This window comes from Coccidioides immitis (genome assembly GCF_000149335.2).
Source record: "Coccidioides immitis RS genomic scaffold supercont3.5, whole genome shotgun sequence".
NCBI classification, from domain to species: Eukaryota; Fungi; Ascomycota; class Eurotiomycetes; order Onygenales; family Onygenaceae; genus Coccidioides; species Coccidioides immitis.
In genome coordinates this window covers 2566857-2578699 of record NW_004504307.1, presented here as the reverse complement: position 1 = coordinate 2578699, position 11843 = coordinate 2566857, and the positions used below count along the sequence as shown (strand labels likewise).

Sequence of the window (11843 nt, the reverse complement as noted above, 5' to 3'; positions counted from 1 at the left end):
GGGAAAAGGATGTAAAGTCTCAGTCGACAGCGATGTTGATGCTTCGTCCTTGGATTGAACTAAATAAGGAATTTTGCGCGTAGGTTTTCGGGAATCTTGAGAAATGAATCATCATCTTCTGGTCGGATTTTGCAAGCTTCCCGGCGTGGAGCACATTCGGCTAGTTCCCCACGCCCCTGTGTCAACCGAATCCGCAAAATCCCACGAATAGGAATGATTCCGGTTCGACGTAGCGGTACTTCGGCAGGTACACTTTCCGGGTCCCATTGGGCGATGTTTAAATCTGGAAATGCCGTGCGTAGAGAGAACGGAAAAGTATCAATACGCCGCACTCTCGTAGGGAATTTGAAGATGCCAATTGAGAATCGTTCGGGCACAGTGGGTAACGGTCAATGGAAATTCGGTACGTTTGATTTGTTTATTCAACCACAAACGAAAAATTGTATTTCCTCCTATCCGTAGATAATGCGGCCAAAGCTGTGGCTGCTAACACAGGAGCTCTGGCCTTGCTTTCCAAAGTATCCATTGAGCCATCGTCGCCGAGGCAGGTTATAACATGCAAATATTTGATTGCAACTACGTGAGGAGAGGTTTGGAAACTCCAGATTTTCATGACCTTCTAACCTTTCTATTTCAGTATTCGTCAACATATGAACATTGTCATACCGCTATGGCTTGGATCACGAATGGGCCAAACATCGCTTGGAGGCTGATACGGTGATAACAGGTTTTGACTCAGGAGAACATCGATTCTCCGTGGGGTATATCGTTCATTTTGCTTCTGGTTTCCGTCAGATAAACGCTTCCCGAGTTCGTTCCATATTCTTTTATTTGTCCCTTTTTTGATCGACGGCATTAAGGTTGATCAGCAGCCTAGCCGACAGGGCTTTTTTTCAGGGGCGGATACAATATATGTGGACTTCTGCCAAGCACTCTCTCGGCGATAAGGATGCCAGCTTGGTCAGTGACAGCCATAAGCATGGTTTACAACGTAAAGTGCAAAGGTGAGAGCACTTTCGAGCTAAGTCAACAGGCATACCTTCTCGGCCTGTCATATCATGCTGTAACCTTTCAACCCAACAGCCCACACGACCGGAATCAAGAGACCTAATACAGCGAAACCTAGAGAAAGTTCAAAAACACACCAGACCCATATTGTTCCAATTGGCGGAGTATTTTTCATTACTGCGTAATATGAACCTTCACTTGCCATGGCGATAAGGCGCATCCCCGAAATAATGGCCAAAATGCAGAAAATTATATTTCGGGTAGTCAGAGGGAATAAAGATTTTAGGGATATGGGTCGAGTAGCTGCTGAGCTATCCGCGGCTGTCCCGTCTAACTCCGTTTTATTTCCAAAGATGTTGACTTGCTTGAATGAAATTATGTGACCATGGGCGAAGTGGATCAAAAACGTCAAGATAGGGAAAGCGACGAATATGGAATCTCGGATGAGCTTCTTATATGGAATTTCTTGCGCGTACTGGTGAGCCGCTAGAAAGGAGAGCGTGAAGTAAACAGTCGAGAGTGGTAATGAAAGGAAGATGGTGTCGGCGAAGGGAGGGATAGCGGCATCGTCTTCGCTAGCTTCAGAGATCTCGTCTGACTCATAACGTTGCGCGGGGCGGCCGAAGGAGCGGGAGGAGTCGATCAAATTTTCTGTTCCTATTATCTCGCCAGAGGAAGAGACATGAATAAATTCGGTCCCGCCTTTGCCGGTTGCTTCTCGTTCTGTAGCAATTTCAAGGAGAGTCTTCTGGGATAGGGGCCCCCTGGTGGACGGTCGAGCCATAGGAATTGACACCGGATCGAAATTGCCAGTGGCAGCGGAAGACGCAGAAACAGCCCGACGTTCTTTACGGTTTCGAGGCGGCATGGTTACTTCGAGGGTGATAACAATGCAGTCTTGCATACAATGAAAACCAAAGATTGCCATCAACGCTTTGAGGTTCCAAGATGCTGGCACGTGACAGCGTGGAATGATTATATAATCAATCAACTGGCACCGAGGAACGGAGTACTCCGGTACTCCATTGTCCTGTACACCAGCTATCTGCATAAGAAGGCCCAGGAATGTGACGACGACTGAGAAAGAATAGCAGAAAGTTCGGGAGAAGGAAACAGGATACAGGACTGCGAACCAACAGACTGTAACCTCTATGACAATCTGTATGTCGTGCTTTGATTGATGCACTTGTAATAGCTATCCAGGATCCATAAAGTACGCTCAGTACGGAGTACGTGAGAGCCTAAAATAAATACCTCCTCCGTACCCCGTCGCCACTTTACATCTTGTTTCTACGTGGTGGTTGTTCCCCCGCGTTTCTGATGCAGGGATCCCGCGTCGGCCCGAATGTTGCTCCAGCGAGCTTAAACCGTTTAAGCTTAATTCTAGGGCGCCAAGGACGCACACCCGAAGGCCACGCAAAAAATCTCGGGCCACTTCTATCCGAAAGGCCCACCGCACACATGGGAGAAAGAAAAAGGCGAAAAGAGACGAAAAAAAGAAGTTTTGAATGACCAAGCTGAGACTCGAACTCAGGACCTTTTCGGTGTTAACGAAACGTGATAACCAACTACACCACTCGGCCTTTGGTGCTGGATCGGGGAAGCAGCAGCATCCGAGACAACTAAAGAGCAGGCTCAAACTGTGTGAAACAAAACCATTGGCCAGTACAGCAGGACTGCGGTAGACTCATTTCAAACGTCCGGAGTCAATAACTTAAGTTAGACCCCTGATTTCACGAATTTGTCGTGGTGACGAGGGAAAAATACGCTCAATAAATCTGCCACGTTCTTGAAGTGGGTCCCAAGGATCATGCTGCAAACTGACCGGGAGATCCTCGCCTCGTTCCGATTGCGTAAGAATTTGGAAGCGCTTAGAAATTGACTTGACAACTCGCTAGAAGAGGTACGGAGAAATGGGATATCTCTCCTCTTCGTTGTCCTCCGTATTGTGTGGGATATCTGTCGATCGGCGACAGTCACAGCATGACGCCAAGAGCGAAGTGGTTATGTCATCCTGCAACGCGTCTTTCGGAGAGGAATAACTAATTGCCTGATGCAAGCTTAGTAAGCGAGAGTTAGACAGCGAGAGCCTCGTTGTGCATGGTCGCGAATACGTATTAGGAGGCCGAAATCCGGTTATGCTCTCAGGACTTCGGGGGATGCTAGGATAGAGGATTGTTAAGCTTTCTAAAAAGGTCGTATTTTTGAATTCTCTGCCCGGCTTGTGATACTATGCCGGAGTGACTCTCCGCGCGCTTTATTCGACGTTCTGCCCGCTCTCCTGAATCCGTTTCTCTAGATACGCCACGTTTCAAGTTTCTCTCGAAGAATGCCCGAGTCGCATGCTGTCATGCGTGGCCGAATAATAGTCTAAGCTTCCGTCTATTGTGTTGCATCGAATTCATCATAGCGATTGAACTGTTTGTTGGCCGCAGTCGACTGCGCACGTCGTCTGGCGACCTGATCGCGAACCATTGACACATTTAAGCTTTCCGCGTCACCGCCGGATGGGCTTGAAACTCGACAGTTTCCGTCATAGGAGCTTTTATTTTTGCGTTTCAGCCACTTCAGTTGAATCAATTGCATTGAGGTGGTATTCCAGATACCTCTCGGCCTTCGCACGCTTCACGAAGAGACATGATTTCGATAGCCACCTTTATATCTCTCGCCCTTCTACCAGTTCTATTCTTCGCGTTTTGGACCATATCGGCCACCGGACCTTCGTCGCCTTTGGCGAATAGTTTCCCCTCGTTGCAGGATAAGCGGATATGCCTCCTAATCGCCCATCCTGACGATGAGGCAATGTTCTTTGCGCCGACACTTTTGGCTCTCACCAGGCCTGAGTTAGGAAACCATGTTAAAATACTCTGTTTGAGCTCCGGTACGTGTATACGGATGGTTATTGTTCTGCCTTCGTTCTTGGAGAGCTGGGTCGAATCTGGGTTTAATTGTTTCTGCTCATGTGTGCTTGCGTGAAAGTTTCGCTAAAAATCTCCAAATTCAGGTGATGCGGAGGGACTTGGTCATATTCGCAAAAAGGAGCTCCAAAAAAGCGCGGTGCACCTCGGTTTGCGGGGACCATCTGACGTATTCGTCCTTGACGATCCATCCCAATTCCCAGATAGCATGACCACCGAATGGTCTGCAACCGCTGTCGGATCACTTTTAGCCACCGCCTTTGCACCCGGTGCTGTTGCCAACGGAACCCATGACGATTCCACGTCTTCAAAACCCGCTTCGACACAACGCCGCAGAGCGTCCATTCGGACCAACGGCTCTACCAACGGCCACACCTCCCCACCCTCCGCGAGCATCGACGTCCTCCTTACATTCGATAAGTCCGGCGTGAGCCACCATCCAAACCATCGCTCCCTGTACCACGGCGCCAGGGCATTCCTACAGATACTTATGAAAGGCAACGAGAGCCACCCTTGTCCCGTCGATCTGTACACCCTCACTACCACTAATGTCGTCCGAAAATATCTTGGCGTCTTCGACGCACCTATCAGTATGTTACTAGGCGCAATTAGAAATATAATAGCGGGCATTGGCGAGAGTGACACGGAAATCAAGGGAAATGATCCATCACCAAATACATTACTCTTTGTGAGTAATGTCGACCAGTGTTTTTCAGGATGGAAGGCGATGGTACAGGCGCATAAGAGCCAAATGGTCTGGTTTCGATGGGGATGGATCACGATTGGCCGATATATGGTCGTTAATGATTTGAAGAGAGAGAAAATATAACCAATCCTTGTTCTGCTTCTTTAGTCCTCACCCTGTTTCTAAGAACATATTAATATCTAATGCAGAAGAAAGCATGTCCACAGTCAGAGAAAAGAAGTATGCGCTTGTTCCGGCGGATGTCTCTGCCATTGCCGCACTAGAGAGAGCAACATAGTGTACTTCGAATTCTCGCCATGTTTTTATGTTAATAATTTACGTACTTTCCGGCGAGCGAGTTTTTTAGTACCACCATATATGTGTATATAGCTGTTATTCTCTCCGAACTTATGGCATTAAAACGGCCATGGGTGACCATTTCTCGTCCCAATTTTGGCCGTATGACCCATACTTTGTCCAATATACGGATCTTTCTCCAGCCTTATTGTTATTTTACGAATGGGTCCGCTACTACTTTTGCATTGTCATTTATGGTATCATAGTGTAGAAAAGGAAGCAGGTGGCTGCACCTACTAAACCCAATTTCATCAAGAGACCAAATGCTGGATGAAGCCCAACCGAAGCAGGTATATATACAGTGAGGGAAAGAAAACTCTTTGCTGGGTACAATGTGCACCTACAGTGCAGAATACATGAACAAACGCCGCTAAATATTAAGACATTGATTGAAAATCGCAGGACGAAGCAGGGCGGCACTGATTCGGGGGCAGGATAACTTGGACGAGAAAATCAATCAAGTCGCGTTGCACAAGTGGCTGGGTCATTGAGATTCTCTTGATCGTCTGTCGTTTGGGATTGGTGACTCTCACCATACCCCTGGATCAGCCGATTTTCTGCATCCCAAAGAGGCAGCATGAAGTTTGCAAGGTCCCACCGATGGCCTTCAGGCCAAAGGCTCACGGGGTCAAATTCGACTATGCCGGCCCTTGTATGGTAAAAGACACGGCGAGGGAGGAATTCCTTCCATTCCGCTATAAAATCTGGGATCCCCTGTCTTTCCCACCGCGCTTTTGAGCCAGTCCACTTTCGTCGCGTGAGCACTAATCGGATCCACCGTTGGAAGCGTAAGCTTTCGCGGGCAACAGTAACATTGAGGTGTTTTACGGTGTTATACAGGTCCCAGTAAGCCCCTGGAGAGGTGACTGAAGGATAAAGGTGGGTAAGGCGGTAGTCATAGGCTGGTTCGGACAACACTGAGCCATATTCACCTGTTGCTGATGAGTTGTCGGTTCTGTATGGTCCTTTTGTGGACATAATCTCTTTGTGCATGCTCGAAAGTTTATGGAAAAGCTGATTTCGTGTTTTGAGCGTCTGGAGGAAGTGTTCGCGAGCAGCATGCATATATCGGAAAGTCCGGTCCTTCGACTGTCTCATCCAGCCAAGCTTAATGACCAAATCGTACATCTTGAAATTAGCGGGCGTGTTGTAAGGGGAGGAAGTGAAAACATCAAAGAGTTTGTGGGCAGAATCTCGTGGGATCATGCCAACCGACTTTTCGCGAAGATTTTCCCCGAATCTATCGACCGAGAGAACAAACGACCACTCAAGCAACTCTTGCCAAACACGTTGCGGTATGGGAATGTGATAGCTTTGGGAGATAAAATCAACAAGCTTCAAAGCCGTTGCGAACTCATTATTAGAGCCAAAGATATGAGCAACGGCGAATAGAGAATGGGATGTAGGATGTAGCGGAGAGGATACGGCGTATACGGTTACTGGTGGGTGGCTCGCGGGATCCTTTTCAAGTAAATCAACATCGATACCCCATACCGTCCGTAGCGTGGTTTTGACGGATTCCATATCCCATTCACGACCAGCTGCCGTCATAACATGTATGAAAGTGGCCTCGTTTGGATTCAATCCGGACTCCACCATCATACTGAAGAGGCCATGCACCTGGTCCCTCACGCCACCTTTGCCGGTTTTGAACCCTTTATAACCAGGATTGCTCGGCCATCGTTTTCGCTTTTCGTAATTCCAAACGGTAGACCGAACCCTGTGATTTTCTTTAGCCACATATCCACCGTCCCATGCTTTAGCTTCCATCAAGTAATTGTAACATTCGACAGTTGGCTCAATTCCATCCTCAGCCATTTCCTCCCAAAAACGGTGGGCCATTCGACCATAACCCATTGATGCAGCGCAGGACAGAAGATGGGTGTATTCCGCTAAACCCAGGCGATGGCCTGCATAGCGCCGCTGTTCAACAATGGTTTCCAGCTGTTCTGCAAACCGTGCCATGAGCATGGATAGTGGTAAGATTCGATTGACATAGGCGGTGGTGGGGTGTAGATGAGACAGTAATTCCTTGCTGGGTTCAATAAAATATTCGGGAGAAAGTAGCCGTATGACTTCGGAAAAGGTGGCTGCTGGCAGCTGGGATACTGCTTGCTGGAATTCGGGTGAGCTTGTGAGCCCAGCCAGTATCCTCCCCGGTTGTGCTTCTTCGAGAATTGCGTCGATGTCAAGTGGCGGTACAACAGTTTGTTGTACAGGGTTATGGTTGAGCAACTGATCGCCATTACAACTCTCGATGTCCTTCCCGAGTGTAAAAGGATCGAAGTCCAGGGTGCTCTCGCTGGGTAGTGCTGCTGTCGTATTTCCATGTACCGCTGCGGGAATTCCGATCCTCCATTTCAGGCTAGCGCTGCGTTTTCGCCGGGACGAGGGTACCAAGGGTCTGCGAGGAAGCGTGGAAACAGATCGAAAGAATTCCAATGGCCCTCGCGGGGGGCCACCGGAGGCATTTTGGCTAGCAATCCTCCATAGGCAAGATGGACAGATTTGAGACCCGACTGTCTCTCCCAAAATGCCAATTCCCCTCATTCAAGAATCGCCGGAGACCCTCCAAAGGGGGCCAAAAGTGCGATGAGTACCTGAGCAATACCGATAATCAAGAGATAAAGACTGAGGAAGAATCAGCGTAGTACCTTGCTGTCCGCGACCTATTTTTGTCGTGTGTGAGGTGCTGGATCAACTTTGGGAGCACGGCGTGCGGGGATACAGTTGTTCCGAGAAGTGGCTTTCGGAATATAGGTTATTCCGGTGTCGCGTGGAGATCGCGTCTTTCCTGGGCATTTCGTCGAATTGGGGAGAGACGCAACCACGACGGCGCAATTCCAGCCGGCTCTCCTTTAGCATGAACTCCTCCGATATAGACCAGCGCCCGGCGAAAAAAAGACGTTTTTTTTTTGATGATGAACCCGAAACACCAGAAGGCCACCCTCCTCCTTTACAGACTCCCGACGCGTCGTCGCGTGCGCCATCGATTGAGGGCGGATCGCCGACCGTAACGTCTTCAAACGCCCAAGCAGCTAATCCTTCGAATACCTTTGAAGCTCATACAGAAGTGGCTACAGAATGCAAAAATGAATTTGATGTCGGATTTTTTACAAGCGTGGTTGGAAATGATCTGTCCGAAGATACAATCCGAATGGTTCGGGATATGGCTGGGGGCAACATAGAGAGAGCTATAAATATATACTTCGACGGATCATGGAAGAAGAAAATACGGCGTACGGATCCTGTTGATTCGAATATTTTGCACTCGACAGTTCGACCAACCCTCCAACCCCCTCTGCCATTGAAACCTAGTGTCGATTCCCCTCTTGCCGAACCGCTCGCCGAAGACCCTGAGACTAGATATATTGGCGCCTTTGGAGTCGGTGGTTGGGCTACTCGCTCTGGTTTAAAGTTAATCAGCCATGGGGATGAGGTTCGCATCGAACGGACCAAGCCGCAACCAACATTTAAAATTGGGAGAGGCGGCCGGGGAGCCTCCCGGTCCGGAACTCAAAGAAGCGATGTTATAACAAGGTTTACAAATGCTCGCGGCGATGAGATCGGTCGGCTGCCTCGAGAAACTGCAGAATGGGTTTCAACCCTCCTTGACCAAAAGATTTGCAAATTCACTGGTGTTTGCGTTTATGCACCAGACCTAATTCGGGTCAACGACACTGTATACATCCAAATAAAGTGCTTTTTGTTGAGAAATTCCTTTCGAAAAGCAGCCTTTTCCTCAGAAGAAGAAGACCATGTCCCTCGGTTGTTTGAACAGCAAGAAACTGCGGAAGAGAAGTCCCTCCGCCTGCGACAAGTTGCACTTGTTACACTTTTCGATGAAATTAATTTGAAGCCCACATCGAGTAACGAGATATCTGCTCGGCATAAAAAAGAAGGGTTACTTCGGGCTGCTGAAGTGGCCGAACAACGTGGGATAAAAGGCTTGCCGTCTTCAACGCAGTCCAAAGAGGAGTCCTCTGACACAGAAGAAGAAGAGCGACTGGACCAGGATCAACTGGATAGCCTGTATCAAAAAGCCCAACGGTTTGATTTTACGATGCCGGAGGCGACCCCAGGAGAGCATTTTGCGATGGAACTCCGAAAATATCAAAAGCAGGCCTTATACTGGATGCTAGGAAAGGAGAAAGATATGAAATCCAACAGAGAGACATCCATGAATCCACTTTGGGAAGAATATACTTGGCCTGTCAAGGATGTTGACGATAAACCACTTCCACGGGTTCTTAATAGAGACAAATTTTACGTAAATCCCTATTCAGGAGAACTTAGCTTGGAGTTCCCTCTGCAAGAGCAGCATTGTCTTGGTGGCATACTTGCAGACGAGATGGGTCTTGGAAAAACAATCGAGATCATGAGCTTAATCCATTCCCACAAGCCAGTTCCTGTTCCTCCCCCAAGCACTTTCGATCCAACCTCTGCAAACGCTCTGCCGGCCTTAACAAATCCTCCTGCAACAAAAGGAACTCCTTGTGCAACTCTTGTTGTCGCTCCAACCTCTTTACTTTCCCAATGGGAGAGTGAATCTATGAAAGCGTCAAAGCCTGGTTCAATGAAGGTTCTTGTTTACCACGGAAGTGAAAAGTCTGTCGACCTCAGATCTTTATGCTCTTCTACAAATCCGGGGGGCCCGATTAATCTCATTATCACCAGTTATGGTGTTGTTCGCTCAGAATATTTTCAAATCGCTTCAAGCCGCGATCGCAGTGCCATTGGTCGAACTGGATTATTCTCAGTCGAATTTTTCCGGCTTGTGCTTGACGAGGCGCATTACATTAAGAATCGTGCGTCAAAGACTTCGCGGGCGTGCTGTGAACTCAAGGCCATCCATAGGTGGGCATTGACCGGCACCCCCATTGTCAACCGGCTCGAGGACCTCTTTAGCCTTGTTCGTTACCTCAAAGTTGAGCCATGGTGCAATTTCTCCTTCTGGAGAACGTTTATCACTATCCCATTCGAGTCCAAGGATTTTATTCGTGCACTTAATGTTGTACAAACCGTCCTGGAGCCCTTGGTTCTTCGACGGACAAAATCCATGAAGACTCCCGAAGGTGAACCTTTAGTGCCATTGCCGTCGCGAACAATTGCTATTGAACACATTGAACTTTCAGACCAAGAGCGGGATATTTACGATGTTATTTTCACCCGCGCAAAGCGTACCTTTAATGATAACGTTGCGGCTGGTACGCTACTAAAGTCTTATACCACAATATTCGCACAACTTCTTCGCTTACGCCAAACTTGCTGTCATCCAATTCTCACAAGGAATCAAAGTATTGTTGCTGAAGAGGAAGATGCTGCCATCGCCGCCGAGGATGTCAATGTGCTTAAGGATGATATGGATCTCCAGGAATTAATTGACCGGTTTACTGCTTCTACCAGCTCTACCAATAGTGAAGAATCTCAAGATCCAATGGCAAAGTTCACCACGCACTCTTTAAAGCAAATCCAAACAGAATCAAGTGGCGAATGCCCTATTTGCTCCGAAGAGCCAATGATTGACCCGGCTGTTACTAGTTGCTGGCATTCTGCCTGTAAGAAGTGCTTGGAGACTTATATACAACATCAAGCGGATAAAGGAGAAACTCCTCGGTGCTTCTCGTGTCGCGAGACGTTGAGTATCCGTGACATATTCGAGGTTATCCGCCACAAATCGTCCGGGCAATCATCGCCAAAGGATGACCTATACGATAGTTCCCCCCAATCTTTGTCTTCAGGGCCGCGCATTTCTCTTCGGCGCATACATCCTTTGTCACCATCTGCGCGTACCTCAGCGAAAATCCATGCACTCATCCTACATCTTTCTAGTTTGCCTAAAAATACTAAGGCCGTCGTTTTCTCCCAGTTTACATCTTTTTTGGATTTGATTGGGGCGCAGCTGACTCGCGAAGGCATTGAACATCTCCGTTTTGATGGATCTATGCAACAAAAAGCTAGGAAAGCTATCCTTGCTCAGTTTAATCAGATGCCCGAAGCCTTTTCCGAACCTGAAGAAGATGAGGACGACAATCCTATGTTCCTGTCCACGCGAAGCTATAAATCTAACTCAAAGGGTAATATTGAACAACCCTCTCCGAATGTTCTCCTGATCAGCCTTCGCGCCGGTGGCGTAGGCCTTAACCTCACTGCCGCGAATCATGTGTACATGATGGATCCATGGTGGAGTTTTGCCGTTGAAGCCCAGGCAATTGACCGCGTACACAGGATGGGCCAGTTGAAAGATGTTAAGGTGACGAGATTCGTTGTGAAGAATAGTATTGAGGAGAGGATGTTAAGGGTCCAGGAGAGAAAGATGATGATTGCGGGGTCGCTGGGATTGAGGGTCGGAGATGCCAGTGAGGAGGATAGAAGAAAGGAGAGGATTGAGGAGCTGAAGTTACTCTTTGAATGAAAAGCAGATATTGGTAGTGGGTGTTTCTAGTATTGCTTTAAGATCGTAGGGGCGAATACGAAAGGATGTATTCAGGTATTCAGGTGCATTACGGGCTGCTTAAGTGCAATTTTGGATTATGATAAACAGTGGTCTCACATTTGCGGTTTGATAATTTGTGTAGACATTTCGATTCTGAGTCAAATTCGAGACATTGAACAGACCGGTTGCTTTCCAAGCCAAGGTTTGTTATCTTGAAGCATAACATGGCAAACGTATTCGAATTTTGCATCAAGTTCCGAAGACTAATACAATAACTTCAGGGAAGACCCGGACAAGATCCACGAAATAGCAACTACCATCAAAATGACCATATTAGTTGCAGTGAAAGGATACATTTGGTTCTTGTCGCATATAAAGTCAACATCCAAAAACCGGACCTAAATATCCACTGATCCACATAATAAGCATTCTGTGAAAC

At 47.8% G+C, this 11843-nt stretch overlaps 4 protein-coding genes and 1 non-coding gene across 5 annotated transcripts; 2 read left to right on the top strand and 3 right to left on the bottom strand.

Moving 5' to 3' along the window:
• Window positions 1-591: 591 nt before the first annotated feature.
• Window positions 592-1897, bottom strand: CIMG_09321 (uncharacterized protein). The gene has a single exon (XM_001239699.2). It carries the CDS (start codon window positions 1874-1876, stop codon window positions 1052-1054), a length of 825 nt encoding a protein of 274 aa, XP_001239700.1. The 5' UTR covers window positions 1877-1897; the 3' UTR covers window positions 592-1051.
• A 620-nt stretch (window positions 1898-2517) lies between these two features.
• Window positions 2518-2591, bottom strand: CIMG_15104. Its single transcript has one exon. It is a non-coding gene; the product is annotated as a tRNA-Val (tRNA).
• Window positions 2592-3137: 546 nt separating this feature from the next.
• CIMG_09320 (N-acetylglucosaminyl-phosphatidylinositol deacetylase) lies at window positions 3138-5076 on the top strand. The gene is made up of 2 exons (XM_001239698.2): window positions 3138-3889; window positions 4013-5076. Exons 1-2 carry the CDS (start codon window positions 3646-3648, stop codon window positions 4753-4755), a joined length of 987 nt encoding a protein of 328 aa, XP_001239699.2. The 5' UTR covers window positions 3138-3645; the 3' UTR covers window positions 4756-5076.
• Window positions 5077-5174: 98 nt separating this feature from the next.
• On the bottom strand, window positions 5175-7624 carry CIMG_09319 (pentatricopeptide repeat domain-containing protein). The gene has a single exon (XM_001239697.2). The coding sequence runs from the start codon at window positions 7516-7518 to the stop codon at window positions 5422-5424; it is 2097 nt and encodes a 698-aa protein (XP_001239698.1). The 5' UTR covers window positions 7519-7624; the 3' UTR covers window positions 5175-5421.
• A 207-nt stretch (window positions 7625-7831) lies between these two features.
• On the top strand, window positions 7832-11587 carry CIMG_09318 (DNA repair protein rad5; the record flags this gene model as incomplete). The annotated part of the gene is made up of 1 exon (XM_001239696.2): window positions 7832-11587. The coding sequence occupies one exon, from the start codon at window positions 7832-7834 to the stop codon at window positions 11381-11383; it is 3552 nt and encodes a 1183-aa protein (XP_001239697.1). The 3' UTR covers window positions 11384-11587.
• Between the last annotated feature and the right edge of the window lie 256 nt (window positions 11588-11843).